The following is a 25,178-nucleotide window of genomic DNA, read 5'->3' as shown; positions in this document are numbered from 1 at the left end:
CCATCCCCGCAGCAGCGAGGGTATCGCGAGCGAAGGAGGGTCCGGGGGATGGACAGACTCGTCTAGATTCACAACTGATTCAATGACCACGCCGGGCTTTCCTCTCAGAGCTAACAAGCTAGACCCGAATACTCTACGCGAAGCCCGCCATCGTGTGCTCCAAGCTTCTTCCCGCGCTCGCCTACAAAGGCGACCCCTGCGCAATCATCCACACGTGGTTTTGGACGAGCCTAGGGCCTTTGAGGCAACTTTGATCCGTCTCGTGTGGCATTTCGTCGTCTAGCCTCGCGGCCACGGCAGCAGACCCCCTTCGGAGAGTGAAAAAAAAGCCTTATCCCGCCCGCAAGTTGCAACCCTTCGAAATCGTCGGGAGGCGGGCGTGGCGCCGGTCAGAACCCGTTGCTTCGGGTCCTACACACTTGGGGGGTTGTGAGACTCGTTTGCGATTTTTGCGTTGATTGGTTTTCCAACGCCCGTTCATTGCCTCTTCACACTGCGGCTTCTTTGTTTTTGATCTCTGCACAGAGGGGCGGGCAGAATAAACCCAGCCCCATCTCCCAAGGTTCCAACTCAATCTCTCCTGGCGTTTTTTGCCTCAAGTGTCTAGAATCTAGATGCCGTATAGCCTTGATGCGTTCCTTTTCTTCATCTAAACTCTACTGGCCCCCTCTAGCCCACAGACTAGCCTAGCACAGGCACAGATGGCAAAGGGAAAGCAAGGGGACGGGGGAGGCAGAAGAAGACTTCGACGTTTTGCTCATTGTCACTGTGCTGACCCGACCTCTCGGGCGTGTGTGCGTCCAAGGACTAGTCAAAGCCCGCGTCTCCCCTCGGGCCTAGACCTATTTCCCTCCACCCCTTTCAACGGTATCGTACCTAAGCCCATTGTTCGAGGGATTAGTGAGAGGGAGAGGAGAGGCGACTCCCGTTTGGGGGGACTACCCTTACGCTGGCTTAGTGGCCTTTTTTCGTCCCCTTAGCAGAAGCCGGCGTGACGCCTCTTTTTGCTGGGATGCATGTGTTAGTCCCGAGAGTCTGGGTGCTTCCGGACCCAAGACTGCGGTAATGGCAGATGGATACCATCACGGGTAGCTTTGCCTTATTTCGCCTTCGCTCAAACGCTGGGGGCGGACAAAACCTCCCGACACTGTTGCTGTTTGTGGTCACTTTTCATCTCGCACGTACGATCTACTGCGTAGTCCCCGAAGTTACACGCGGCGAGCAAGGACGGCAGTCTCATCTGAAGCCAGGGTCCACCCGTGCTCTCGGTCGACGGTCGAGTAATCCCGTATTCTCTAGAAGTGCCGAGAGATACTTTGATGTTTTCTTCGGTTTTTCCCGCCGTTGCTATGCATCGCAGAGAAGAGGGGGTGGTGCGATATGGGACGACGCCACGAGGAACCACCTCATAAAGAAGCAAAGTCCGACAACGCCGGTATCTCAAAGGCGTTTGTTGGACACTAGTAAAAACTCCTCGTTTGTTACCCTGTCACAAGCCATTGTGCTTCGTCCCTACTGCAAGTAGAGATCCCCGATGCTACCATCCAGGCGCCCACTTGCCAGTCTATCCCATCACACTTCACCAAACCGCTATCATATTCTGCAACGGTTAGCACGGCGCCAAAAACAACCCAGCCAAGTGGCCGGCCACTCTTTCTTTGGTTCAAGGACCGCGGAAAAGTTGGGGCGGTATAGAGCGCTCGAGCGGAGTGAGACACCTGCAAGGCCGGGGCGTTTGCAAAGTTGACGGCAGAGACCACGCGCCACGTCGTGTAGAGAAACCTGGCCGGTCAAAGACCTCAACTTCCAGTCCCTCGTGGCAAGGCATTGATGGTCTAGAATACTGGTGCGGTTTTATCACAAGGTGGAAAGGCCAGGCCAGACTTTGTTTTTGGCATGTAAACAGTGTTGTGTCAAACGACTGTTCCGCTACCCCTCTCTCACTCCGAGATAAGCTGTCCTTCGTGTGACGCTGTTGTCAAGCGTGAAGATTCTTTTTCTGAAGCTCAAGCCCAGTGGGCTACCAAAAAAGAAAGAGCTTATTTTCAAGCCGGTCTTATATCTCGATAGTCTCATACCATCTTATGCCAGTCTTCGGACTCTCCTTCATGGCTGAAGACGGAAAGAATAGCAATACCTAGCCGTGCAAGACCGCAACTCCGGGCTGGACCAATTGTGGCACCCAGGAAGAAAAGAAGATGGTTGTCTCTAAAGACTTAGGCTCATCGTCCATCTTTCCTCCCCGGCCCGTTGGAGGGGAACCAAGGCACGGCAGGATCTGGTGGTGGTGTGTGTGCGCGTGTGAGTGCGAGCCTTTTGGTGTCGTCGATGGTGGTTTACTTTGTTAGTGATTTCTCGCCTTGTTAAGCTAGGATGGTTGGGCTGCGTTGGTTCCGACCAGCAAGGATTTTCCTCTCGCGGGAAGCGCCTCTCGAACCGGGCTGTTGGGAAACTTCAGTCGTTGAGTGTGAGACTCAACGTACGGCAGCAACACCACCATGAAGGGGCTTTTTCGCGTGTTCCTGTTTCTGTGATAAGGGTAATACGGCAGATATGGATCACAGTCCGATATTGTGTAACAGCGGACTCTATATGCAGACAAAAACAAACACAACCAATAACCCAAGATATCACTATGGTCACCGCGAGGTCCCGGCTACCTGCCCGCGGCGCCTCCATCTCACTCTTGCAGGCGCTACGGAGATATTATTCCCTTCCTCATCTGCGAAAACCGGAGAGAGGAAAGAAACTCCCCGAAATAGGGATCCGGGCGGGTTGCTCCATCACCAACACCCGCCCGCTGCCGGCAGACAGTAGACGCAGGTATCACGGCGTCTGGGCTGGCCTGGACTGGGCTGGGACTTGGCTTGCTTCCCGCCTTACACACACACACACACATCTCATTTTCGTGGCACGGGGACGGCGTCTGGACGGCCTGGGAGGGGAGAGTGAATGTGTATATGATGTGGTGACCCTTGGACGCCCCCTCCCATCCTCCCATCGGGGAATAACGCATACACGTACATACATTAAACTCAAGGGACGAACGATAGTAGGCGCGATATCATGGAGGAGTAGGTAGGGGGAGGGGGTGTCCACGCTTGAGAATCTGGAGCGCCTCTATGGGAGAGAGTATTGGACGGAAACCCAGCTCAACAGGGACAAGAACTACGTAGCCACGGTAGTCAAAGATTGGGCTGCCTCCTAAGGGAAATTCTTTCCCACTAAAAAAAGACTCGCATCACGACTACTTGGCGGTTGTCGAAAAGGCTTCAGTTATTCTACGGCCCCCGGCTCATCGTGAAGCATGGAACCCCCGGCCCGCGGACAAGACCGAACAGAAAAGATTCTGCCTCCAGCCAGACAAGCCTCCATGTGATTGCGGTAGTGTACTGTGTAATACGGATACCACTGGAGAATCAAACCTTCTTTCTCGTCTCCGATGTAACGGTGAAAAAAACACCTGGGCCCAGCTGCTGCTGGTGCTGGTGGACCCAGAGTGCCTGAGCACGACTTCGCATTCAAGCGGCGGTCTGGGAAACGAAGAAAAGAAAGAATAAGGAGAACAGCCCTGGGGTTCCTGGGACTGGCGCAGGATCTACGCTGCAGGGAGACCCGGAGAGAGAAGGAAGAACGAATGCGCGAGAATCCAAGAGAGAGGAACCTTGGAAAATAGAGTAAGAGTAGCGAATACAGAAAGGTGAGGCTTGTGTCATTGCGTAATTCCGTCTATCCTGGCAGATCGTGACATCGTTTCGTTCCCGTCGAGAGACCTATGTAGTTGCCTACGGATTACCTACGGAGCTACCAGGTATCATTGCCTATCCCTTCTGCATTTTCTCAGTGAGATCATGGCACGCATGGATGATGGAAGCACTGGATCTCGTGGATCACTCTCTGTCATCTGTCTTCCGGACCCCCCAAGCCCCTCCCCTTCCCCCCTCGCAGGCACGCAGACTGAGAGAAGAGACCGGGATTTGGCACATCATGTTTGATATGTCGATCATTATTGACCTCCCAGAGAAGTCCCACGGGTGACGGCTCACCTTTGACGTAGCATCGGATCTACAAGACGGGTAGCCATAATTCCTCATCAGTGGATAGGACAGGGGGAAACCTGCCGCAGACCGCAGGCCGCCGACCGTACGTACGGACGTGACGGAGTACGGAGTAGACGATGGCGACGGGGATTGGGGAGGGGATTCAGTATCCGTACTGCGAAAAATTCGGTATAATACTTCCAGGGCCAAGGGGGGGAGGGAAAGAGTGACTGATGAGCCCATGGGCCTGTCTTGTCCCCCCGTCCTCAGCTCTCCACACGTCGATACGCCAAACCCATTTTGGAAAGCCTGCATACTGATACTAGGACAATCTCCCGCCGGCCAACCTATCACGATGAGCAAAAAAAAAAAAGGGCAGACGAATGTCGGGAGTCGGAAAGGGTTGTTTTTGCAAACGGGGGTAGCGCCGATTGGTAAGAGATGCGATTTTCTTCTCCTTTGGTTTCTTTCCACATCTCCCATCCCTTACCTGATACTGCTGGCTCTCCGAGATAGTGGTCCGAAAGAGGAGCAGCGGACGACTGAATGCAGTTCCCTTTGCGCGATTGTGATGCTCTCTCCATTCATCCTGAGTGATGGGACGATAACGAATCGTCCAATGCCGAGTAAGTAGGTACATGTTTGGATGAATTTGCGGGGGGTGCTTGCGAGCGTGGACGTTTTGGCCGAACGTATCCCAATTACATGCTTTTTCACAACGGGTGAGACCTGATGGAGGAGCCAATCGCAGGTAGCGCGTAATTGTCTTCAACGACACTCCATCATCTTTTTGCTTCCCCTGTCTGTCAGGGCATAAAAACGTCAGGTAGCCATTTGACGTCTATTCGACGGTCCAGGCCAGGCCCTCTCCCCGCTGTGTCCCCCCCCGCCCTAAGAGATTGAGATCACAGAAGCCGTGGGCACCGATCTTATTTCTTTTCTTTTTCCTCCACGGAGACTGGAGTATCCGTACTGTATGTGCATGCTCGCGCGCCCACTTTCGTCAAGCTATGCATGCCCATGATCTCGTACTCCAAGTACTGTGGAATAATGAAGATGGGCGAGACTTTGCAATGGCCAAGGCACGCTTGGCAGGGAACTGGGGGCATTCCGCGGAAGGTTTGGAACGGGGTTGAAGCCTGTACGACAGTGCCGTAGGTTCGTCCATTTGGTAGTGTAGTCGTAGTAAGGCCGAGGGGAAGGAGAAAAAAGGGATCCGCTCTCCATGTGAACGAAGCCCAAGCCAAGAGGTTCAGTGAATTTCAGGCCAAACCGGATTCGGTATACGACGGTTAGTGGGAGGGGTCCTTTACTGCGTATGTAGATGCCGCACCTGGTAGTGTGAAGGGCCAAGGGACTGACAACCTTACCTTGGTTTTCAGAACTCTGGGCGGGCAAGGTATAGGCATGCATGGTCTGTTCGGGTCTCGTTAGCAAGCGGCTCCAAGTGCCATAGCGCCTAGGGGTATATCCAGATCCATTGTATGTAGAGGACAACCTGGCTTGCCTGGATCACCACTGTCCGCTGTCGTAGTGTAGTGTGGTACTGTGATGGAGGTCGGTCAAGATGCAATGTATGTGGTGCAGTAGGCGAGGCTTTCTCTGGGAGAGCATGAAGCAGCGGGGGAATGTGTGCCTTGCGGTCCCCGCTCTTTTCTTGCGTAGTGAACTGTGTAAGGCATCTGTGGACGGCAGGGAAGACGCTTGTGCTGCGTGTGTTCGGAGTTTATCTCATTTGGGGTTAAAGATAGAAACCTTGATTTGACGCGTGGTGGGGACGTTTCTTTCATTCTTTCTTGCTGCCTCATCCAAGTCAGTACGTACCGAGTCACAATCTCGCAGTCTTGTTCCATCTCCACTTGCCCGCGAAGCAGTACGTACCACTGTCTCTCACGTGTTCCGCACCGCTTCTTCGTCTTCCACACCCCCCTTTCTCTCTCCCCGCCCCGACCATGATCCACAACTTGCACTCTCACAAGCCCCACTCCTTTCATTTCTATGTCTTTTCTCCTCTTGCTCTTGTTAGTGGCACCGAACAAGTGGGCACTAGATTGTTAACTTGTTATGGAAGGGAGTATGGGCAGAGATGCCGTGCCTATCTTACCAAATACTGCTAATTACTCCTCTCCATCTCTCTGCAAGGGCCATGAAACATCAAGGACATGATCGGTCTGGGAACGGCTTCGGTCCTGAGCTAGACGTCGATGGCTTGATATCCTGGCAGTTCTTCATAGATTAGCCAGACACATTCATAACAGGGTCTCCCAGCTCTCCTCTCATATCCATGGCCCTGGGCCCTCTAGCGAAGCTTTGAGGCGAAAGCCTCCGCGTGTGGTCTGGTCCTGGCCCCCAAATGGAAGAAACAACGGCCAACTCACAGCGAGTTGGTGGTGGCAAGCGCATCGTGCTTCAAAGGAATGCCTACAGGACACGGCTCTGCACGCAGGTACTGTTGTCTGTAGACTGTCAACAACCGACTCTCACACCCCAGAGTTGAATCGTCGTCCCAGGAGTCTGGTCCATCACGCTACAGGCTATGCCAACCTGGTGCCCGTCTACTTTGGCAGGCCTGGCAAGCAGTAAGCCTGGAGGCAGATGCCGCCAGTCCGCCACAAGCCATTGCGGCACGGGCAAAACCGTTGATTTTGCCATACACTAGCAAACCCCCCAGACCATCACGCAGTATCGCGCCGTCGTCGCCCTAGCCCAGTAGAGGCCCAGACTAGACTTGGCCGACGTCGCAACCTGCTCAGGCGTGGTGATGGTCTGTGTAACAGTCTTGGGCCCTTGGGGGCAGAAGACAAGGCCCACGGGTCGATGCTTGGCTCGAGTCTTCAAATCGCTAGCATCCTCCCGCCCCGCCGTGCCCGCTTCCCTTCCCACACTTCCCCGACGCACCAAGACAGCCCGCCCCAAGCCGTTTTGGGCCTGGGCTCCCTTGTCATTCTCGTTTACTATTACTGTATTCGTCGCAAGCGTCCTCAGCATCGATTTGGTAAGGCCAAACCCTGCAATATGAGATCTGCGGAATCCAGAGAAACGGGTCCTGCAAACACACGGCTCGATTTGCTGCCCAAAGCCCTGGTGTTCATCTTTCCCCCTCTTGTCTCGCACGTCTGGGTGGGTGCAGCGTGGGTGGAAAAGAAAACATGGGTAAAAATGATCCCCAGGGCAGGCAACTTGGGCCCCTGGCTAGCGTAATTTTGCTGTACAAAGCCTGCATCTCGTCTATTCGACACAGAAAAGCAACCACGGTCGAAATGCTGCTGCCTTGAGAGACATCAAGGCCGGCTCTGAGCCCTGGCAGCTCGTGACCCCGCCCGCGTTTATGACATCCGCATGACCCGTGTGGATCATGACAGTGACAAGAGACTGAAAGTCGACGAGGAGTCGAGAATCGAGACATGCCTGCAATCGTCTTTTCTTCAGTCATGAGGTGCCGCGACGGCAGTTCATACTTCGTATACGGATAGACAGGCATGAGGGATGCGTCCAACCCTGCGGTAGGTATCAGTATGGAGTATGGAGTACGGAGTTACTTTTGTTTGATTTTGTCGGGAAACGAGACACCCAACCTTTCTTTGTCTGCCAATGCTTCTGCTCGAAGAATGCGAACCCGCCAATCCGAGTCGATATCCCATCGGATGCGAGCCATTGGCCGGCAGCGGCCAGGTATGCAGTGTTGCCCCGGGCCGTGAACAATATTGGAGCTTCTGACTTGGGTGTAACGACTCGACGTGACGACGACAACGACAACCGACTCAATAGAAACGCCTCAGTTCCTAGAAAAGGTCGGGTTTAGCAAGTGAAAGATGGGTATTTGAAACGTTGGCATGGATATCTGAAATGGCAACCAACGACCGAATCTCTGCGGGCCCAAGTCTCAGCCATCCGATGAGGCAGTCGCCAGTCTAGCCAACGTCGTCGACATTCGAGAACCACACAAGCTTCAACGGTTGTCGGTGGCATCGTGGATCGTGGAGTTCCACGCTATGACCCTAGGAGAGCACTGTTGGGCTAGGTACTTCATAGTGTATGGTGACTGATTATTGACTGAGCAGTGAACAGGTTGAGGCTTGAGGATGAGGAATGTGACTCCGTAGGACACGGAATGACGGTGGATGGGTCTCTCATTCCGCGGTATTGAGGAAACGGAACTACATTGGCGTCTTCTGATTCGTTCGTCTCCATTCATAATGGAGACAGAAAGTACGTATCCGAGATATTTCCCTGTGTGAGGTCTGTGAGAGGTCTCTGATAGGTCTATGAGGTATGGACCCCACCTGCTGCTATTCTGTTCGGCGACGCCGATCCCAGGAACCTTAATCATCGATCGTCGCTTCATCAACCAATGAAAACTGTCCATTGCAAGGTCCAATCAAAAACGCTGTTCTCTTCCCGCGTTCCGCCGTCACCGCCGTCACCGCCAGGTGAGTGACGCTGCAATGGAAATCACGACAGGGAATCCACCGTACTGCCGCCCCGCAGAATGCGAGATGTAACCCAGAACCATTGAAGAATGCTGGCAACAATGACGATGCTTCTGAGAAGGTCTTGGAGTCTTGTGTGAGGGCCATGGAGCACTTCTTCCGTCTGCGTAGACTCGGTACTCAGGTGTGCGCAAATCTTTACAGTCGACCGACGTTTGGGGTCTTGTGTCTTTTGGCATAAGACAACCTACCTTACCTTGGGCCGGGGAAGGGGTTCAGTCTGATAATCGAAAGGTTGGGGCTCAGGCCGTGCTAACTTCTGAGCAGGTATCAAACTGACTGAACCCGCATTCCCGTCATGTTTGGTCTCGACTCCCATGGGCCATGGGTGTTCAGTCAATTTCCAACTACTATGTCCACGGCAGACTGGAGAGACTCTGGTAATTGCGTACGGAGTTCTGTGTTGCATGGCAAAGTAAAGCCCGTACGGACGGAGTAAGGTAGCATTGTGGACATCACCAGTCGGATCTCCAATCTGTACACCTCAGTTCATGGTGAAGTTGTCCGTACCTGCCGTACCTACGGCCTGCCAGTCAGTGGAGGAAAGTCGAGGGTGAGGCTATCGCACAGCTTGCCGAATTAGGAAATGCTCTGGTCCGTGCGAAGCACCCCTCCCTTCCAATGTCTCCACCGTGGTACCGACGACCCTTGCGCTGTTCGTCCCTGCACCTGTCTGCCTGTCGTCCCGTCCGTCTCGTCCCAAGCATTCGGATGATGGGTGTCGGTGTCTCGAGCATCTGCATGCTGTGGCCCAACCCTGTGCTTCCGTTTGTGCCTCACCTCCGCATCTTGGCTAGTCGGCCAGTGATTCGAGCAAACAACTGCAACGACATGGAAGATGATGCAGGATCGCCCCGTGTCCACATCTGACGCTCGCGACACTTGTCTCTGCCATAGACTGCGCAGTGGCAGTAAAATCTACCACCCCCCGTGCTCCGGCAGGACAAGCGGTTTCGTGGAGAAGCCAATCGCATCGAGAGCAGGAGCTAATTACGGATACTCCTCCCCTCTTCGCTGAGTGGTTGAGAACTTCCATGTCCAAGTAGACATTCGTGTGCGTTTAAATACCAGGTATGACAATATCTGAGGCGAGGAAAGAAAGACACACGCCAGATGCCGGGACCTTCACGCGATGTTCACAAATGGAAGGCAAGGTATCTAGGTAGGTACGTTCCGTGCCTAAGGTACCTAGGTACTCCGTAGTTCCTTCCATTACCTCAGCAATTGCACAACGGAAGGCAGTGACTGCGGAGGGAGTACGGTACCTTGGGAACAACGCAGACGGCGCCTTCCCCCTGATCTCATCCTCCCTGCAATTGCAACCCGACCGTAACTGCAACTGCAAATGCAACTGCGACTGCGACTGCCTGCTGCACTTGAGAGTTTGCCAGCCCGGCGGTGGCTGGCAGACTCAGCCCTATGGATGCTCCCACCTCGCACCTCCCAAGTCCATCCCGATACCCAGTCTTGCGGCTTGCCAGTCTCCCAGATTCCCTAGTGTCATCAGCCACACATGTGCATTCATCAATGCTACTGTGTTACATTGTAGCCTGCTCCTGGGGAGGCCACAACGACAAAATCAGAAAAACGAAGCATCCCAAGAGTCGCAATGGCGCTGGCGTACACGGCAAGGGACCCGGCGGTTCGGATACACAAAAGCATCCATAGTTGGGCTTCAACGCCGACATGGGCATGGCACTACGAGGCCATCTCCATGGTCGTGATCCATCATCCATAATCCAAATCCTACTGCCGATGCAACATTCTGGGGTCAGCCAGAAACATACGACAAAAGATGCGATGCCATGCCTCCCTTGACGCCAATCTCCCATGTGCTCTGCCCCGTCGCGGCTCGCCTTCGTCTACCTTTGCCAGAAGAAGAATGAAACTTCATTTTACAATCCACTGTTCGTTCATGGCCTCGAACCCACCGCCAACATGATGGATTTTCGGCACCATGTACCCTGTCCCAGACAAGCATTGTCCCGGCTCGCCTGAATCGCCATCTGCGCGTACCAAACTTCGACTCGGATGCAGCCCAATCTCTTGGGTCAGTGGACCATCGTCGTCGTCTTGTGTGGGATCGCTCACTTTACGGACTGGTCTAGACTCTAGAGTTTATCGCCAGCCATTGCCAAAGTCGTATTATCGATCCCGCCGACAGTCGCTTTGCTCCAAAGTACCATACCACGGCACCTGCCATTGCATTGTACGTCTGGTCAAAGTCACTATGATCGTCTCATCCCTTCGGCCCATTCCACCCTGCAGCATTTCTTGCACCCTCGCCAAGCTTGCCGTCTTGCCTTGCCTTGCACGTTGTCGGTCAGTCATGAGATCACTTATGAACCTGATTTTCAATAGAATACGACCCCCCGCATAGCCATGGTTATGCACCGACCAGGCGGCACAGTCGGATGTGGCCAATGCCATTGCAGACGAGGCCACGATTCCGCACACCTACATGCGCAAATCTCACCCACTGATTTCGACGTCTCTCTCTGGTTGCCGCAATCGTCACTATCCCGACCCATGCTTCACTGCTGCGCATCCCTCGGGAGCCCACGCCTATGCCTCCCATTCGCTCTTTCCTCACCCCTTGGTCCTGGCTTACCCGGTCAGCACGATCCAAGCGACGGTCCTCGTTGTCTTCGCACGTACTCCACATCAACAACGACCAGTTGAGCAAGAGACCCCTATTTACTACAGATTCAGATTCTACCTTAGACACAACCAATGATATGACCGGCCCGCGGCGGCATGGATGGCCGCAATCATCCAACATTGAGCCAGTGCAACGGACGCTAAAGTCTCCGGCGAGGGGACACATCGAGTCGGTTGAACCAATGAAAGCACCAAGTTGGTGCCCGGCGCCATCACCCTCTAACGTGCCATCTCCCTGCGTTCGACTGCAAATTTAAGCGTCTACGTAAAGATTTTGCGACAAACTTTCCACACGATGAATGCATAACAGCCCCCTGACTACGAGCAGGAGGAGCGTAAACGGAGACTTTGCGAGTTGCAATGATCATTGGGACATCCGACGAAGCCTTAATCGATGTTTTGTTTTTCTTCTTCTTTAGGGCGTGCTGTTGATTCGGTAAGGCTGACCGTCGTCGACTTCTCTAGGCGCAGGCTCGGTTTCCTTGACAGGATGCATGGCGGCGTCGAAAGAACCCGACGCGCGGATTACAGGAAAGGACTGGGCGGCACAGGAGCGGCTTGCGTGCTGCATGCCTCTTTACCCAACGCCGGCCGGCTGGTTATACCTCAAAATGGCGGGATCGCTCCCGTCCGCTGGCTCCACACGAAGACCCTTGAGCTTCAGCAAGCCACCAAACGAAAGCATGCAATGTGTGCGCTCGTAGAACAAGGGGCTTGGGGGCTTCTCTGCCCCGTGCTATCAACCACCTTGGTCGAGTCTCACTTACGGGCTGCTTCATTTGAAGCAATGGCACGCGGGTCCAAAGACGAGATGACGCTTGCAACCCGCATCAGCACAGGTGCGCCAAGGAGAAGGGGAGCATGGCAGATTCCGTTTGGCTGGTTCTTGGAGCATTGCAAGTCCCGGCCGGCATACAAGCCCTTCTGACCAAACGTTTTTCGAAATCAGAGACACCAGGCTAACACCATAAGCTCCGGCGAGAATCTTCGAGTCTCGGCGAGCACCACATCCAAGTCGACACGACATCCCTACCTGCGTTGCTCGGAACGAACCTACGCATCCTCGGTGACCAAGAGAGCCGACCGTCAAAGTCAGAATTCCGTAGATACATTTGATCAACCGATAGCGTTGTACGAGTCGCAAGGAGCACACATGACGTCGCCATAAACACGAGATGACGGAAGGAATACGCCGTGCAAAGGATGCCACCTACAGATATTCGTACATGCATCATCCTCTGTCCCGCGAGCCAGGCAATATTAGATGCCAATTATCGACATGCTTCCACGTTTGATGACTGCAGGGTTTCTGAGGGACAACAAATCCGGGTCGGTAAGGCGCATCCATGTTCCCAGGAAAACGGGATGGAATCAAGCCGGCCAGTGCAAGGTACCACTACGTGCCACGAGCATGAAACATTGGTGGATGCTCAAGTCACTGAACACTGCCCTCACCCGTCCTAGCATCTGGGTGGCAGCCCTTGGCAAGGTTGGGGTTCATCGGGGCTGGTGAACGACGGCAAGGTTGCACCGCCTCCTGGATTTCTTTTTAAAGATTTTGACTATCTACACGGCAAGGATAGCGGGAGCCGTAAAAGCGCCAATCAGAGGCTTCAAACCAGGGTCTCGGGCAGATGAGCCACCGCTACACCTAATCGGGCGACATGTCTCGATGGACGATGTTATCCCACGTTGGCTCTCTACCACAGTACGGTTTTTTTCGCAGTGCGGAGACAATTCGAGTTCCCCATGGCTTCCATGGGTGCCTCGTGTGAGCTGCCCCGGCCGGCGTCCCATGATGCGGAATGCTTTGGTCAGTAGCGCATCGAATCTCGCCAAGCGAAACCACCCTATGCGTGTACGTCTGAATGCGACTGGTATTGCGAACTATGATTTGGTCAATGTTACTCTCCAGGGCATTAGCGACAACTCAAGAAGCAACATCGTCACGATTTAGCGAACTCTACGGATACAAGATTGGGAGAGCGTGAGATTGCCCTTGCTCAGCCCGTGCGGCAACGGCCGTAATCCCACGCAGACTAGCGAATTACTTCAATTTCCATCACACTCCTGCGCGCTAGCAAGAAGGCATTGTTTGGTACGCCGGCGGACGATGATGTTCCAATGGTCCGGCTTCACGTCTCGAATTCACCAACCCGATGCGACGCACATAGTTATCCAGGAGCTCGACGTGTCGTACTCTGTGCAGAGGCTTGAGACCGCCGTGGCAAGTCGTCGCGAGGCAACGCCAAAGCAACGAAGCGTGAAAGGCTATCTAGGAACACTGGCTTGCCTGCCACAATGGAGACGAGGCGTTGAATGGCAACAACGTGAATCTTTCCAGAGGTCGGCACTAGTCTTTTGTCTCATCGTGGCCCGGTGCTTGGTGGCATGAGGACTGAGGACGAAAAGAGGCATCTAACCACCAGAACTTTGGTCTCCACCTGCCGCACATACATTTCCCAAGGGGCCGGTTGCACCAAGATCAAGTCTCGGGCTGGGCCATTTCGAACTCTGGCCATCGACTGGATGGAATACGCCTCTAGAGAGCGGTGCCGCGACGTGGTGCCTCTAGCGTGCGATGACTATGACCGAACGGCTCTGGAACCCTTCCAACGTCTGAACCCTTGGACCAGCCAACAAACCCGCCAGCCCGGATTGGCATGGCATCACAGACAAGAGACTCAGTCACGCCGCTTGGGTCGTGGAACTCTATTTGGGCCGTCCCGATTCTTCGAAACTCGATGTTTTTGCCGCGTGTCGTGGCCGGTGGTCGGACGGCTGTTCTCAACGAAGACTTTGAACCACCAGCCCACCTTGTTGTCTCTGCCAGTCGAACATGTAGGATGCAAGCTGTCCCGCACACTGGAACTTGGAGGCTTGACAAGATTGAGCTGCCCCGATGCCGTTTTGGGACACGATGCCGCGAACAAGATGCTGACACGCATCGTCGTCCCAAGGAAGGGCGGGAGGAATAGCAACATTAGTGGCCGTCACGAAGACATGGATCGGTACAGATTCTCTCCGCGGCCCGTACATGATCCCATTACCTTTGAGGAGGCACAGGCGCCGTCGTATGGTTCGAGGTCGCTATATCCAGTCAACAGTGCTACCCACACTCCAGGCACCGCCTGGAACAGCGCGATATGGGGTGACTGCAGGACATCCAATGTCATGTCCAACCTCTAAAGGCTTCGACTAATAACTTAGAGGGACGGATAAGGCCGGGCTGTGCACACCAACAAGTCGAAGGCGGGCCCGGCTTGCACACCAAAGTGCTGCCACGGGCTGCAAGCGTGGAGAGAGGCGCGACGCCGTTCATTGGGCCAACTCCCACACTCATGTACAAAATCGCAATGAGAGAGATCCCTGGGCCTGGGATGAAGGAGGCTTGTTCAGCACAGCACGAGCACCCGCAGTGTGCAGTGAGTAAAAATATCCCGCCCCTCAACCACGTCGACACCTTACCTACAGTAAGCAACGCAACACCATATGTGTACCGGCGCGACCTACAGACACAGAGCACAAATACAGACAGACACGTAGAGTGTGGGAGAAAGTACACCGCAGCAGCACCTCCCGCCAGTGCCTCCACAATAACCCGCTCCCCCCTCATTGACGATGAAGCCCGTTTTGGAGTCAAGTTATGCCATTTTGAGGCCAACATGCGGAGTGCCCAAGCTGTTACTGACGCATCTGACGCACACTGGCGAGTTGTTGTCGCCTCAAGATACAACTTTGGCTATTGCTATCCACATTTGGCTCTGAGGTTGGCAAAAGGGGGCTGTGGCTGTTGGACGTGCTTCATGCACACTATTTCCAAGTCAACTTTCTTTTTTTTCGAACCCTCACGTTGCTTTACGTCCGTCAGCATATGCAGGACCTTGCATATACCGCTTGCTGTTTCCAGGTCCTTGAATTTACAGCACGGTCGAAAGTTGCGACGCCATTTTCGATGTGAGAGTTGATGGGAGAGTGGTACAGGAAGAAGAAAGTTTTGCATAGACCCAGAGACGTACGAATACTTTTGTCATTGTGCAGACCGGGCTCGCGACATGAGCTGCATGTACACTGGCGATCCAATATATCTCCTTGTTCATGGAGGACGAACCAAGGGACGCTGGACGCATGGTCGGCAGCAGAGCGGAAACGGATGATTGAGCCCTACGGAGTAGGCACTTGGTGCAGTGCTTTGCAACCCGGTTGCGGCGACGTCGACACCTCCCACAGCAGACGGGTCAATAGATCCAAATCATACCGACGGCATCCCGCGGCGGCGGAGAGCGACGCCCCCAGCACCACACCTGACTGGCGGGGGAACGGCTCTGCTTTTTCGTACGCTGCCAACAGGCTACCAGACTACGAAGTGAGATACTTACAGCTGCAGACGGAGACTCCCAACTAGGCTCTTGGGCCTGACAAGTTACTATCTGGGAATGCTTCGTACAGCTTCTGCACCTTCGCTACCTGTCTCATTTGGGGCCCCTGTCAGGCCCCTCGCGTCTACCTACTGGGACAGGACCCGAGAGCACTTGAACGCTCAAGGGGGGTTTAGCCAGATACCAGGGTCTGCACCAGTGGACACAACTTGACCCTGCTCCGCAGGACGACTGTACATGCGAGAAGTATTATCTACCGTACTTCTCGATGCCAGGGATGTACCAAGGCCCAAGCTGTTGAGGGTCTGGCGGCCCTGGTCAGCACTGGCCCAAGGGGGTGCTGGCTGCCATTCTGTAGCGCGGCAGTGGGTGTGAGGTCTGGTTGTCGGAGGCCACCAGCTTAGCCAACAAAGTACTGAGTACCAGAGCTATCAAGTACCCATTGCGACTACCTACGCAGTATGGCCGGCCGTCACCATCTCGTTCCCAGATACCCGTCTCCATCAACACATACGGCGTACAGAAGTTGTCGAGGTGTGTTGTAGACGACGACAGATGGTTCCTTTTCGCTCCAAAGCTAATGAATGTCTGTCTCTGTGGCACACCACCGCGGCAGACGGCTCAGAGAGCACAACGGATGGAAATGAGAGACCATTTCAGAGACAGATCTTGGCATCCCGCATCGGTGGGCAGAGACAACGAAGAAGGACTCACACCCCCCTCTCTCTGAGTCTCTTGAAAGTGTCGAGAAGGCTCGCAGTCGAAGGTCGAAAAACCGAGTCTGGAATGGGCGCTGTTTCGTGGCTCTACTACCCGGCGCCCTCAGGCCGAGCCCCTCCAGCCAGGTCAAGCAAGGCTAGTTCGTTTGGGTGCGTATCTTGCGCTAAATGAGGTATCCACGGAAGCAGAGGGGACAAGAGGGGATGGTGCAGACAGGCGAGGAGGAGGAGGAGGAGGAGGAGGAGCAACAAGAACGAGGGAAGAAGAAGAAGCCGCCTCTCGTCTGGTCTATGCACGCACACCACCCACACACCCCATGGACAAGGCTCACGCCCACCACACACCCAAGTCGAGGTCTCCAGCAACCACCCTCCTCCCCACCACGCCCCCTTTCCGCTCGACGCACCCCTGACCCCTGCCGCAAGGTCGGCGTACGGTACGGTACCGCCTCTCACTCTGGCGTTGCTGCTGCCGCTGCCGCTTGCTCGCTCTCGTCGCTTTTGCTTGTTGCTCTGCCCTACGACCTCCGCCCCCTGGGCGTTTGGTCCCCTGTCATCTTTGGGGGTTCACCATCTGGAGGAGACTGATCCGCGTCGTCCACCGGGTCCCCAAGTGCCAACAGCAAGCAAGCCACGGCCGCCGAACCCATGTGCCCCCGGTCTGCAAGATGTGGTGGTCTCTTGTCTCTGCGTCTGTCTCTCTCTCTCTCTCTCTCTCTCTCGACAAGAGCGTAGCTCGCAGCCGGTCTATATCAGTCGTGAAGCCCCCAAGGCTCTTGGTGATTTGTTTCTCGCCCCCATCAGTCTCTACATCTATCTATCAGACCCAGATCTCCGGATACCCACGACACCAAGACGACGGTCCATCACCTAGTAGTCTTTCACACGTTTTCAAGAAAGACATCCTCCACCCAAACCGTCTCTTACTTCACTCTCGCCAGCAACAACTCTCTTCTTACTACACTTGGTTACTTGACGCGGCAACTATTCAGGAACCATATCCTCGGAGGCATACTACCGCGTGCAAAGTAAAGCTCAGAGAAAGACAGACAGAGAGAAAGCATTCGCCAATCATTTAACGGCCCGGTACCTCACAACGCGGAAACGCCGCGGGCATGAACATCGCTGCAGGTGCGCTTCACCAGCCCCACATCCAAAGCAGGCGCAGCACAGCGCTGCAGCTTTTAGCAGGTCAAATAGTACAGACGACTGACAGCAGTGGGAAGAATAGCAGTGACGGCATAATACAAGGCAACTGTGTGGCTTTGCTTCGGACTGAGCGACAGCTACAGCAAACCAACCAACCAACCATATAACATCAACTCTGCGACTTCGCAACTCGGATTTGACCGAGAGGCCTTCCACAGATCATCACCCTTTACCTCTCTCTTCACCACATTACCATATACACACACAAACACACACACACACACATCTACCTCCTACAAAATGGCTTCGATAGACCAGTCATATACCATGCTCCCCAGGCACTTGAGCCCCCAGCACCACGACGACTACATTCTTTACCCTGAGCCACCACAGGGAGTCTTCAGCACAGCACCCATGGAGATGAGCATCCCTGCCGACGCCTCTTACTTGTTCCCAACCTCCATGGCAATGGATCACCAGCCCGCCCTCTACGACAACAACTTTATGTACCAAGGACGCACATCACCTGGCCTCTACGAGGACGCCGAGTTCCAACTGCCTTCTTCCAACCTTTCTACCGCATCAGCACCATCGGCGGCCTCCTCCAACGTAGGCTCGCCCCAATCACACAACGACCAGCCGGCGCCAATCCTCGACTGGGCGCACCCCGGCATCGCTGTGACCCCGGGCATCGTGCCCCACGACTACTACAACACCGCCGGTACAGAGTACTCGACCTACGCCGGCCCAGGTATGGAAGACTTTGCAACTTTTGAATTTGCAAACACCAAGCCCCCGGGTTTCGTGGGTGAGTTGCCAAACGCTTCTAGAACCACTCTTGCGCCCTCATCTCGCGCGCTTTCTTCTTTTCCTTCTCCTTCACACGAGTCAATTGGCTCTCATTCTTCCAACACAGCTATAGCTTCAGCTGTGCGCGTGCGCGACTCGGGCCCGGTGCTGGATACTCACTCGTCCTCCTCATCCCCTGTCACGCCCGCATCGCGCAAGTCAAGCTTGTCCTTTGTCTCTCCTAGCTCTACTTCCTTCTCTTCTCCTCCGGCGCCCGTCTGGGGCCACTCGCCAAAGACTCCTCGAGTCTCTACTTTCTTTTCTCAGAGCAGCGGCCATTTCGTCGCTCCTCTTGGTTCTTCTTGTTGGTTTTCCTCTGTCAAGCAGCAGCATCATCCTCCTTATCGCACATTGCCCGCTGACCACCTCTCCGCTCCAGACCCTTCTTTGATCCACCCCGACATCAGCCGCCCCATGATGGCCAACTTCCAGAACCCCAACCAGTATCCCACCTCGCCTGCCCTCTCGCCCTCATCACAGTCAATGTCAATGGTTCGCAACGGCAGTCAATCGCCCTTCCTCCACAGCGGTTTCCAACAGCAGCAGCAATTCAGCCCTTACGCTACTCCCGGTGACGCCCGCCGCCCCAGCCTTCACTCATTCCCCTCAACCTACTCTGATGGCAACAACTACAGCGGCGATGAGGGCAAGGAGAAGCAGAGATGCCCCCATCCCGAATGCGGCAAGGTCTTCAAAGACCTCAAGGCGCACATGCTCACTCACCAGACTGAGCGGCCGGAAAAGTGCCCGATTGTGACTTGCGACTACCATGTCAAGGGTTTCGCTCGCAAGTACGACAAGAACCGCCACACCCTGACGCACTACAAGGGAACCATGGTGTGCGGTTTCTGCCCCGGCTCCGGTTCAGCGGCTGAGAAGTCGTTCAACCGCGCCGATGTCTTCAAGCGTCACTTGACAGCCGTCCACGGCGTCGAGCAGACACCACCCAACAGTCGCAAGAAGAGCAGCAGCGCCAACAGCGGCAAGAAGCTCGCGGGATACCCTCCCGATGCCACTGGCAAGTGTTCCACTTGCTCGCAGACCTTCTCCAACGCTCAGGACTTTTACGAGCACTTGGACGACTGTGTGCTGCGCATTGTGCAGCAGGAGGACCCTTCTGAGGCCATCAACGCTCAGCGCCTGGCCGAGGTTGAGAACGACAAGGAGGTGCACCAGACATTGGAGAAGAACCATCTGCCCACGCAGACGCAGATGCCCTCGAACGAGGAGGAGGACGACGAGGAGATGATGGAGGACGATGACGAGGAAGACAGCAAGCAGCGTGTCAGCGCGTCGCCCAAGAGGAAGGGCAACCCGGTCAACGGTGTTCAAAAGTCGCGCGGCCTCACGCACTCCCGTGGAGGCGGCCCTATGCCTGTCAAGGCCAAGGGTCGCAAGAACAGACGCGACTACCCTTCTTCCTGGGGCTTCGACAAGGGCCAGATGACGATGAAGAAGCGGGTGATGGCAGTGTTTGATGGTCCTCGGCGACTGGCCAAGGACGACATGATGCTGTCGACGGATCACGAGGTGCGCATCAAGCTCACGGACGGCAACAACTACGTGACAGACCTGGACGTGCAGACGCTGAAGCGTGCCGAGGGCTTCCTTGGTGCGACGGATGAGGAGAAGGGACCCTGGATCTCTGACGATCCGACTGAGGAGCAGCTGCGGGAGATGCAGGCGATGCTTGAGAGCTGCCAGGCGGCTCAGTAATGGAAGGCGGCGGAGGACAATATCATCGGGATGCTTCATTCGTTTCTTTTTCATTCTTTTTTTTTTTTTGGGCAGGAGCGATTTTGACGAGCGGAAAAAAAATCTCTACACTACATTTTGGTGTTGCATGGTTTGGCGCAGACTTGTACGGGACTACAACGACTGGCTTACGAGGACGGGATGGACATGAGGTTCATGATTGGACGGAATAAGTTCCATGTTGTTTGCCCCTTGAAGAAAAAGGAGCATTTGATTGATACCCTATACTATATGATAGCCTAAGGCTCGATGGTATAAAACAAGAGACACTTGTCAACTCTCACTTTCACTGTCACTATTCCCGCTCTTCTCACTCGCCGTGATGAGTTACAACCGTGATGCCTCGGGTATAGATGGGGAATGATGCGATTTGGATAACGAATCCCGATCTGATTACTCGTCGGAAACAAGGGATGACGGAACAGGAACAGGACTGACGGTTTTGACAGCGCGACAGGGTCAGCGATTGGCAGCAAAGATCGGCAGCAATAGTGTCAAGCAAGGGAGTGTGGACGGGCTGTACTTGTATGGGATGGATAGTCGTGCCGAAGACTCGCAGCGGTATTACCGGATCGGGGATGGTGAAGGGGGGGGTTTTGTTCTTTGGCCCTAAGATCCCCTATCAGGCGTGTCAGACTGCCAGATTTATCACGAATCACGATGGGGTGCGTGCCTTGGTTCTTGTGCGACCTCATCAGCTAGTCTAACTAGCTGCTTTTTTTCCCCCAAGCCCCCAAGATCCTAGAGTGCCAGGCAGCAAGAATAAACGGTTACTGGTGAGTGGTTGGTGGTTCCGAGTTCCGCGCTCTGCCGCGAGCGACGGAGGATGAGCCGATGGAGGATGAGGATACTGGTGGCCGGTGGCCGGTGGTCGGCCTGTTTGGGTAGCCCGTACCCGTACCTGTGGCTGGCCAGAGAAAGGGGGGGGGGGGGCATGCTGACGGGATTCGGGATCGAGGGTGGTGGATGGACGGATGGTTGATGACGATGGGACGAAAAATGTAAGGTACGGATTACGTTTGTTCGTGTCAGGGTACCTACGTAAGTAAGCATGATGTGCTGTGGTGGGGAGGTATGATGAAGGAGGATGAGGATGACCCGAGGGAGGATCAAAATAGCCATGCATAAGTGGCATGCGCATGTTGTGGCCGCAGTCTACCTATTGTCGGTGTGTGTGTGTGTGTGTGGTTGTACTACTAATTACAAGCATTTTGCACATTGGAGAGAGTAACTTTGGAAAACTCAATGGACGAAAGAGAGTGTGTGTATGGTTGGATCTGGGGCAGAGAAGGGATCTGGTTTGCGGATGCGGGTGCGAGTGGACGGCACAGGGCGGCACAGCCACTGCACTGCACCACCTCTATCTTTTTTTTTTTTGGTCTCCTCTGTTAGTGGGAGGTTCCCTGGCGGTAGTGGTGGTGGTGATGACGGAGAGGGAGAGGGAGCCCAGAGGAGGGGTGGAGCGGAAAACTGTTGTCGAGATGCGGGTTCCTGCGAGCCCGCTAGTAGTGCTAAGCTTCGGCTACGGGGGGGGGGGGGGGGCCACTCTGCAGTCTGCAGCGATTTGTTTGCACAGCCACCTGCGCTTAGGTTCCCTCCACTGATACCTACGGTCCACTGGAAGAAAGGACGGAGACACAGAAAAAGGGACCCCGCTGACGACGATTTTCTCCGGCACTGTGGTCCCTGAAGAGGCCCCCGACGCACCGACCGAGAGACAGCCCAGGCGGGAAAGCTACCACAGTACATGGAGGAAAAAACATCGTGGCCAGTGTGGCTGTGTCGCGGCAGCATCCGCGCCGTGGTAATTGTTTTCCTCTGCCCCGGGGGCCAAGTCCCAGGGATTCCAGGCTCCAAGCTCCAGGTTCGTACCTTGCAGAGCATCCCAGAGATGAGGTTTGAAGTAAAGTAGCGTACCATACTACGTACACGCTTACTGCGTAAGGATACCACTATACGGGTACGGAGTAGTAGTGTATAGGTGCACTATTATCACCGACCTGGATGATCCTGATGGTTCCCTCCAGGGAAGCTCCCACTCTCACGATCAACCCTGCCATCCGACTATTAACACATTTACCTTACCTTACAAACTTACATAAGAAACCACCTCACGGGCAGGTTATGCCAACTCCTAAGGGGCAACGGTGCCCCTGTACCGTGGTGCGCGTCCACGTCCTCTACGCCTCCCCCCGTCCCATCTCTTGCAGTCTTTCATGCCGTGGCGTCGTGAGGCTCAACACCTTTTTTTTTTTTTCATCCCACATCACTGATATCAGACGCGGACGCGGACGCAGACGCGAGTGCGGTTCCTTGCGGCTCTGATGGCTGTGCGTCCTGTGTAGTGTATGCGTACCCCTTCTTCTTCTTCTTCTTCTTCCTCCTCCTGTCGGTGCCACCGCGAGGACATCTTTTCGGCATTGACAGACGCCACATCTCTTTCGTCCCATCTTTCGAAAATCGACGTGTTCCCTGTTTCGTGGCGGTGTCGTTCCCGGTCTTTTTTAGTTTTTTTCTGTCGTTGGGGTTGTTCGCTGATTCGGACTCGCTGTGCACGATGCCGCCTGACCAGTGACTGAGGGAAGGTGTACATTGTTAGGTAGGTGTCCGTAGCGCAACTCGGTGGATGGCGGGGCAATTCGACTACCCCGCCATGCGCCGTTTGACCTCCTCCTGGCCTTGCGCGCGCACACACCGAAAAAGACGACAATTTTTCCCCGTTTACCCAAGTCTTTTTTTTGCATTACGCATACCCTAACGCCACTGCGCTTCGACGACAGCACTCTACTCGCGGCAGGTACCTCGTTGTCAAACTCGTCCTCGTCGTCGTCGTCGTCGTACTCGCTTTCGTTCGCTTCGGTGTCTCGCCGTCCTTGGATCCCCGGCGTCTCGACTGCCCACCCTCCTCCTCCTCCTCCTCTCTCGACATCCTGGGCCCCCAGCGCTCTTTCTCCGTTCCTATCCGTCAATAATGGCGCTCACATCCCGCATCTCCCTGACCGGCCCGCCCGCCGAGTCCCCCGAGGACTACCTCATGTCCTCCCTCGGCGTAATCTTCCCCGACGACGTCACAAACCAACACGGCGACGCCGTAAACGGCATCGAATACACCTCCCCGCACCTACGCCGTCCCCTGACCTTTGAGCTCGCCGAGCCCGACGCCGCCGACGACCGCAAGCTCTTCAGCCACTACCTCTGGAACTCGAGCCTCCAGCTCGGCGAGTTCGTCGAGGCCGGCACCTTGGGTATCGACACCGCCGTGCCCGTCCGTCTCGGGCCCCCACTATCGCACTTTGACGTCCGCGGCAAGACAACCCTCGAGTTGGGCGCCGGCACCGCCCTGCCGAGCATCATGTCCGCCCTCCTCGGCGCGGAACGCACCGTGCTGACGGATTACCCCGCCCCGGCCGTCATGAAGTCCCTCCGCCTCAACGCCACGCGCAACATCGTCCCCGCCGTCTCCCCCACGGGCGCCCTCACGGCCCGCGAGGTCCTGGTCGAGGGACACTCGTGGGGTGAGCTCGACGATCCGTTTTCCATCGCCAACAAGCACGCTTTCGATCGGCTATTCGTCGCAGACTGCCTCTGGATGCCCTGGCAGCACGCCAACTTGCAAAAGTCCATTGCCTGGTTCATGCGAGAAGGCTCCGAGTCCCGTTGCTGGGTCGTGGCCGGATTTCACACGGGACGGCCCAAGATGCGCGGCTTCTTCGAGGAGGCGAGCCTGGCGGACGCCGGGCTCGAGGTCGAGTCCATTTGGGAGCGGGACTGCGACGGCGAGGAGCGGGAGTGGGCTTGGGACCGCGGTATCGAGGACGTGACGGTCCGAAAGAGGTGGTTGACTATTGCGGTGCTTAAACGCAAGGCTGCCGCGTGAAAGGAAAGAAGAACAAAAAGAATAAAATATACATACTATGGTGGCCACAGACAAGCGGTCACGGTCAGTGGACGACAAGAACCACGACGTGGGTGGGGTTTTGACTTATAAGGACCATTGGTGCGGACCTTGACACTCCGCTCTGTCTCTCTCGATGCTGAGACATTCAACGACATCATTTCTCGATTCAGCTCTAGGCTCTTGGGCTCTAGGCTCTAGGCCCCATCCGAGGTCCCGCTCCATTCTCCGGGGGAACTTTTGCCTTTTTGCTTTCCCTCGACAGCTCACTTGGGTACTCTCATCTCCCCTGAGAAAGGTGGCTGAAGGGGGTAAAGCTGGCGCCCGGGAGGAAGATGATGGTGATGAATTTGTTTCGCCCGCAATCAGCTGTTTACGTGCTCATGGCATGAACAACAGAGGAGCAGGAGCAGGAGCAGAAAGCAGGGAAACAGGAGGAAGAAGAAGAAGAAGAGTACCTTTGCTATGCCCGGGTACCAGGCCCGGTGCGGCTGAAAACTCAAGCCCTCGAAGCTCAGAGGTGCGCCTACGGCCCCTACGGGTACGGGTTCTCTCCTATTCCAGCTGAGCTGAGCCTGATCTACGACTCTTGATTGGTTCGATCTTAGACATTGTGGCTGGGCCCTAGATCTTTGCTGGGGGAGGAACTTTTGGTTTCGAGGCACGGCGCTTTGGAATCATTGAAACCGTCGTCGTCGTTGCCGTTCTCCTACTGAGCTTTTCCTTCCCTAGACAGCCAGACTTCTGTTGATGGGGTAAACTCCTTCGGGCGTTGGCCGACCTGGCCAGATGCAGTATTTGAGTTTGCTGTCCACAGTCAATGGCCGGGAGAAGGGTTATGAGTGGGAGAATCGTAGGACGAGGACGTGGAGGGGAATCCTACCAGAACTAGAACCAGAGCTAGGGACGGAGTTTGGTCCGAAAGGGGGCCCCGGCCTGTCAATAGAACTTGAGCCCCCTTTGAAGCTATCCACGCGCCAGCATTGAATCTACCTACATCGATTATCGAATTCTTGTCCCATCATTTTGTCCTGCGGAGCATCCGTACTTCCTCACCTATTCGCAGCATCGTAATCAACTCGTTCATCACAACCAGCTTTCCCTTCCCAAGACCCAGCCCGTCGAAGCGTCCGTCCATTGTGCATTCTTCTCTCCCGCCCTTCACATCAACCCCCCCGTCTTTTACCTAGGTCTAGCTAGGTATGTTTCCGTGTTTTCTCATTCCCAAGGCTTTTTCATAT

At 55.1% G+C, this 25,178-nt stretch overlaps 8 protein-coding genes across 8 annotated transcripts; 5 read left to right on the top strand and 3 right to left on the bottom strand.

Moving 5' to 3' along the window:
- Positions 1-1,072: 1,072 nt before the first annotated feature.
- Positions 1,073-1,525, top strand: CCOS01_08617 (uncharacterized protein; the record flags this gene model as incomplete). Its single annotated transcript, XM_060456778.1, has 1 exon — positions 1,073-1,525. One exon carries the CDS (start codon positions 1,073-1,075, stop codon positions 1,523-1,525), a length of 453 nt encoding a protein of 150 aa, XP_060313052.1.
- Positions 1,526-6,695: 5,170 nt separating this feature from the next.
- On the bottom strand, positions 6,696-7,028 carry CCOS01_08616 (uncharacterized protein; the record flags this gene model as incomplete). Its single annotated transcript, XM_060456777.1, has 1 exon — positions 6,696-7,028. One exon carries the CDS (start codon positions 7,026-7,028, stop codon positions 6,696-6,698), a length of 333 nt encoding a protein of 110 aa, XP_060313051.1.
- Positions 7,029-10,068: 3,040 nt separating this feature from the next.
- CCOS01_08615 (uncharacterized protein) lies at positions 10,069-10,362 on the bottom strand (the record flags this gene model as incomplete). Its single annotated transcript, XM_060456776.1, has 1 exon — positions 10,069-10,362. The coding sequence occupies one exon, from the start codon at positions 10,360-10,362 to the stop codon at positions 10,069-10,071; it is 294 nt and encodes a 97-aa protein (XP_060313050.1).
- A 2,093-nt stretch (positions 10,363-12,455) lies between these two features.
- Positions 12,456-14,380, top strand: CCOS01_08614 (uncharacterized protein; the record flags this gene model as incomplete). Its single annotated transcript, XM_060456775.1, has 4 exons — positions 12,456-12,700; positions 12,901-13,004; positions 13,366-13,422; positions 13,536-14,380. The coding sequence occupies 4 exons, from the start codon at positions 12,456-12,458 to the stop codon at positions 14,378-14,380; spliced, it is 1,251 nt and encodes a 416-aa protein (XP_060313049.1).
- Positions 14,381-16,457: 2,077 nt separating this feature from the next.
- Positions 16,458-16,877, top strand: CCOS01_08613 (uncharacterized protein; the record flags this gene model as incomplete). The annotated part of the gene is made up of 1 exon (XM_060456774.1): positions 16,458-16,877. One exon carries the CDS (start codon positions 16,458-16,460, stop codon positions 16,875-16,877), a length of 420 nt encoding a protein of 139 aa, XP_060313048.1.
- Positions 16,878-17,738: 861 nt separating this feature from the next.
- On the top strand, positions 17,739-20,003 carry CCOS01_08612 (uncharacterized protein; the record flags this gene model as incomplete). The annotated part of the gene is made up of 1 exon (XM_060456773.1): positions 17,739-20,003. The coding sequence occupies one exon, from the start codon at positions 17,739-17,741 to the stop codon at positions 20,001-20,003; it is 2,265 nt and encodes a 754-aa protein (XP_060313047.1).
- Positions 20,004-21,284: 1,281 nt separating this feature from the next.
- CCOS01_08611 (uncharacterized protein) lies at positions 21,285-21,836 on the bottom strand (the record flags this gene model as incomplete). The annotated part of the gene is made up of 1 exon (XM_060456772.1): positions 21,285-21,836. One exon carries the CDS (start codon positions 21,834-21,836, stop codon positions 21,285-21,287), a length of 552 nt encoding a protein of 183 aa, XP_060313046.1.
- A 1,177-nt stretch (positions 21,837-23,013) lies between these two features.
- CCOS01_08610 (nicotinamide N-methyltransferase) lies at positions 23,014-23,919 on the top strand (the record flags this gene model as incomplete). The annotated part of the gene is made up of 1 exon (XM_060456771.1): positions 23,014-23,919. The coding sequence occupies one exon, from the start codon at positions 23,014-23,016 to the stop codon at positions 23,917-23,919; it is 906 nt and encodes a 301-aa protein (XP_060313045.1).
- Positions 23,920-25,178: the final 1,259 nt, after the last annotated feature.

Source organism: Colletotrichum costaricense (assembly GCF_030867565.1).
Source record: "Colletotrichum costaricense strain IMI 309622 chromosome Unknown Scaffold_8.1, whole genome shotgun sequence".
NCBI lineage: Eukaryota > Fungi > Ascomycota > Sordariomycetes > Glomerellales > Glomerellaceae > Colletotrichum > Colletotrichum costaricense.
This window is presented reverse-complemented; position numbering and strand designations above follow the sequence as displayed.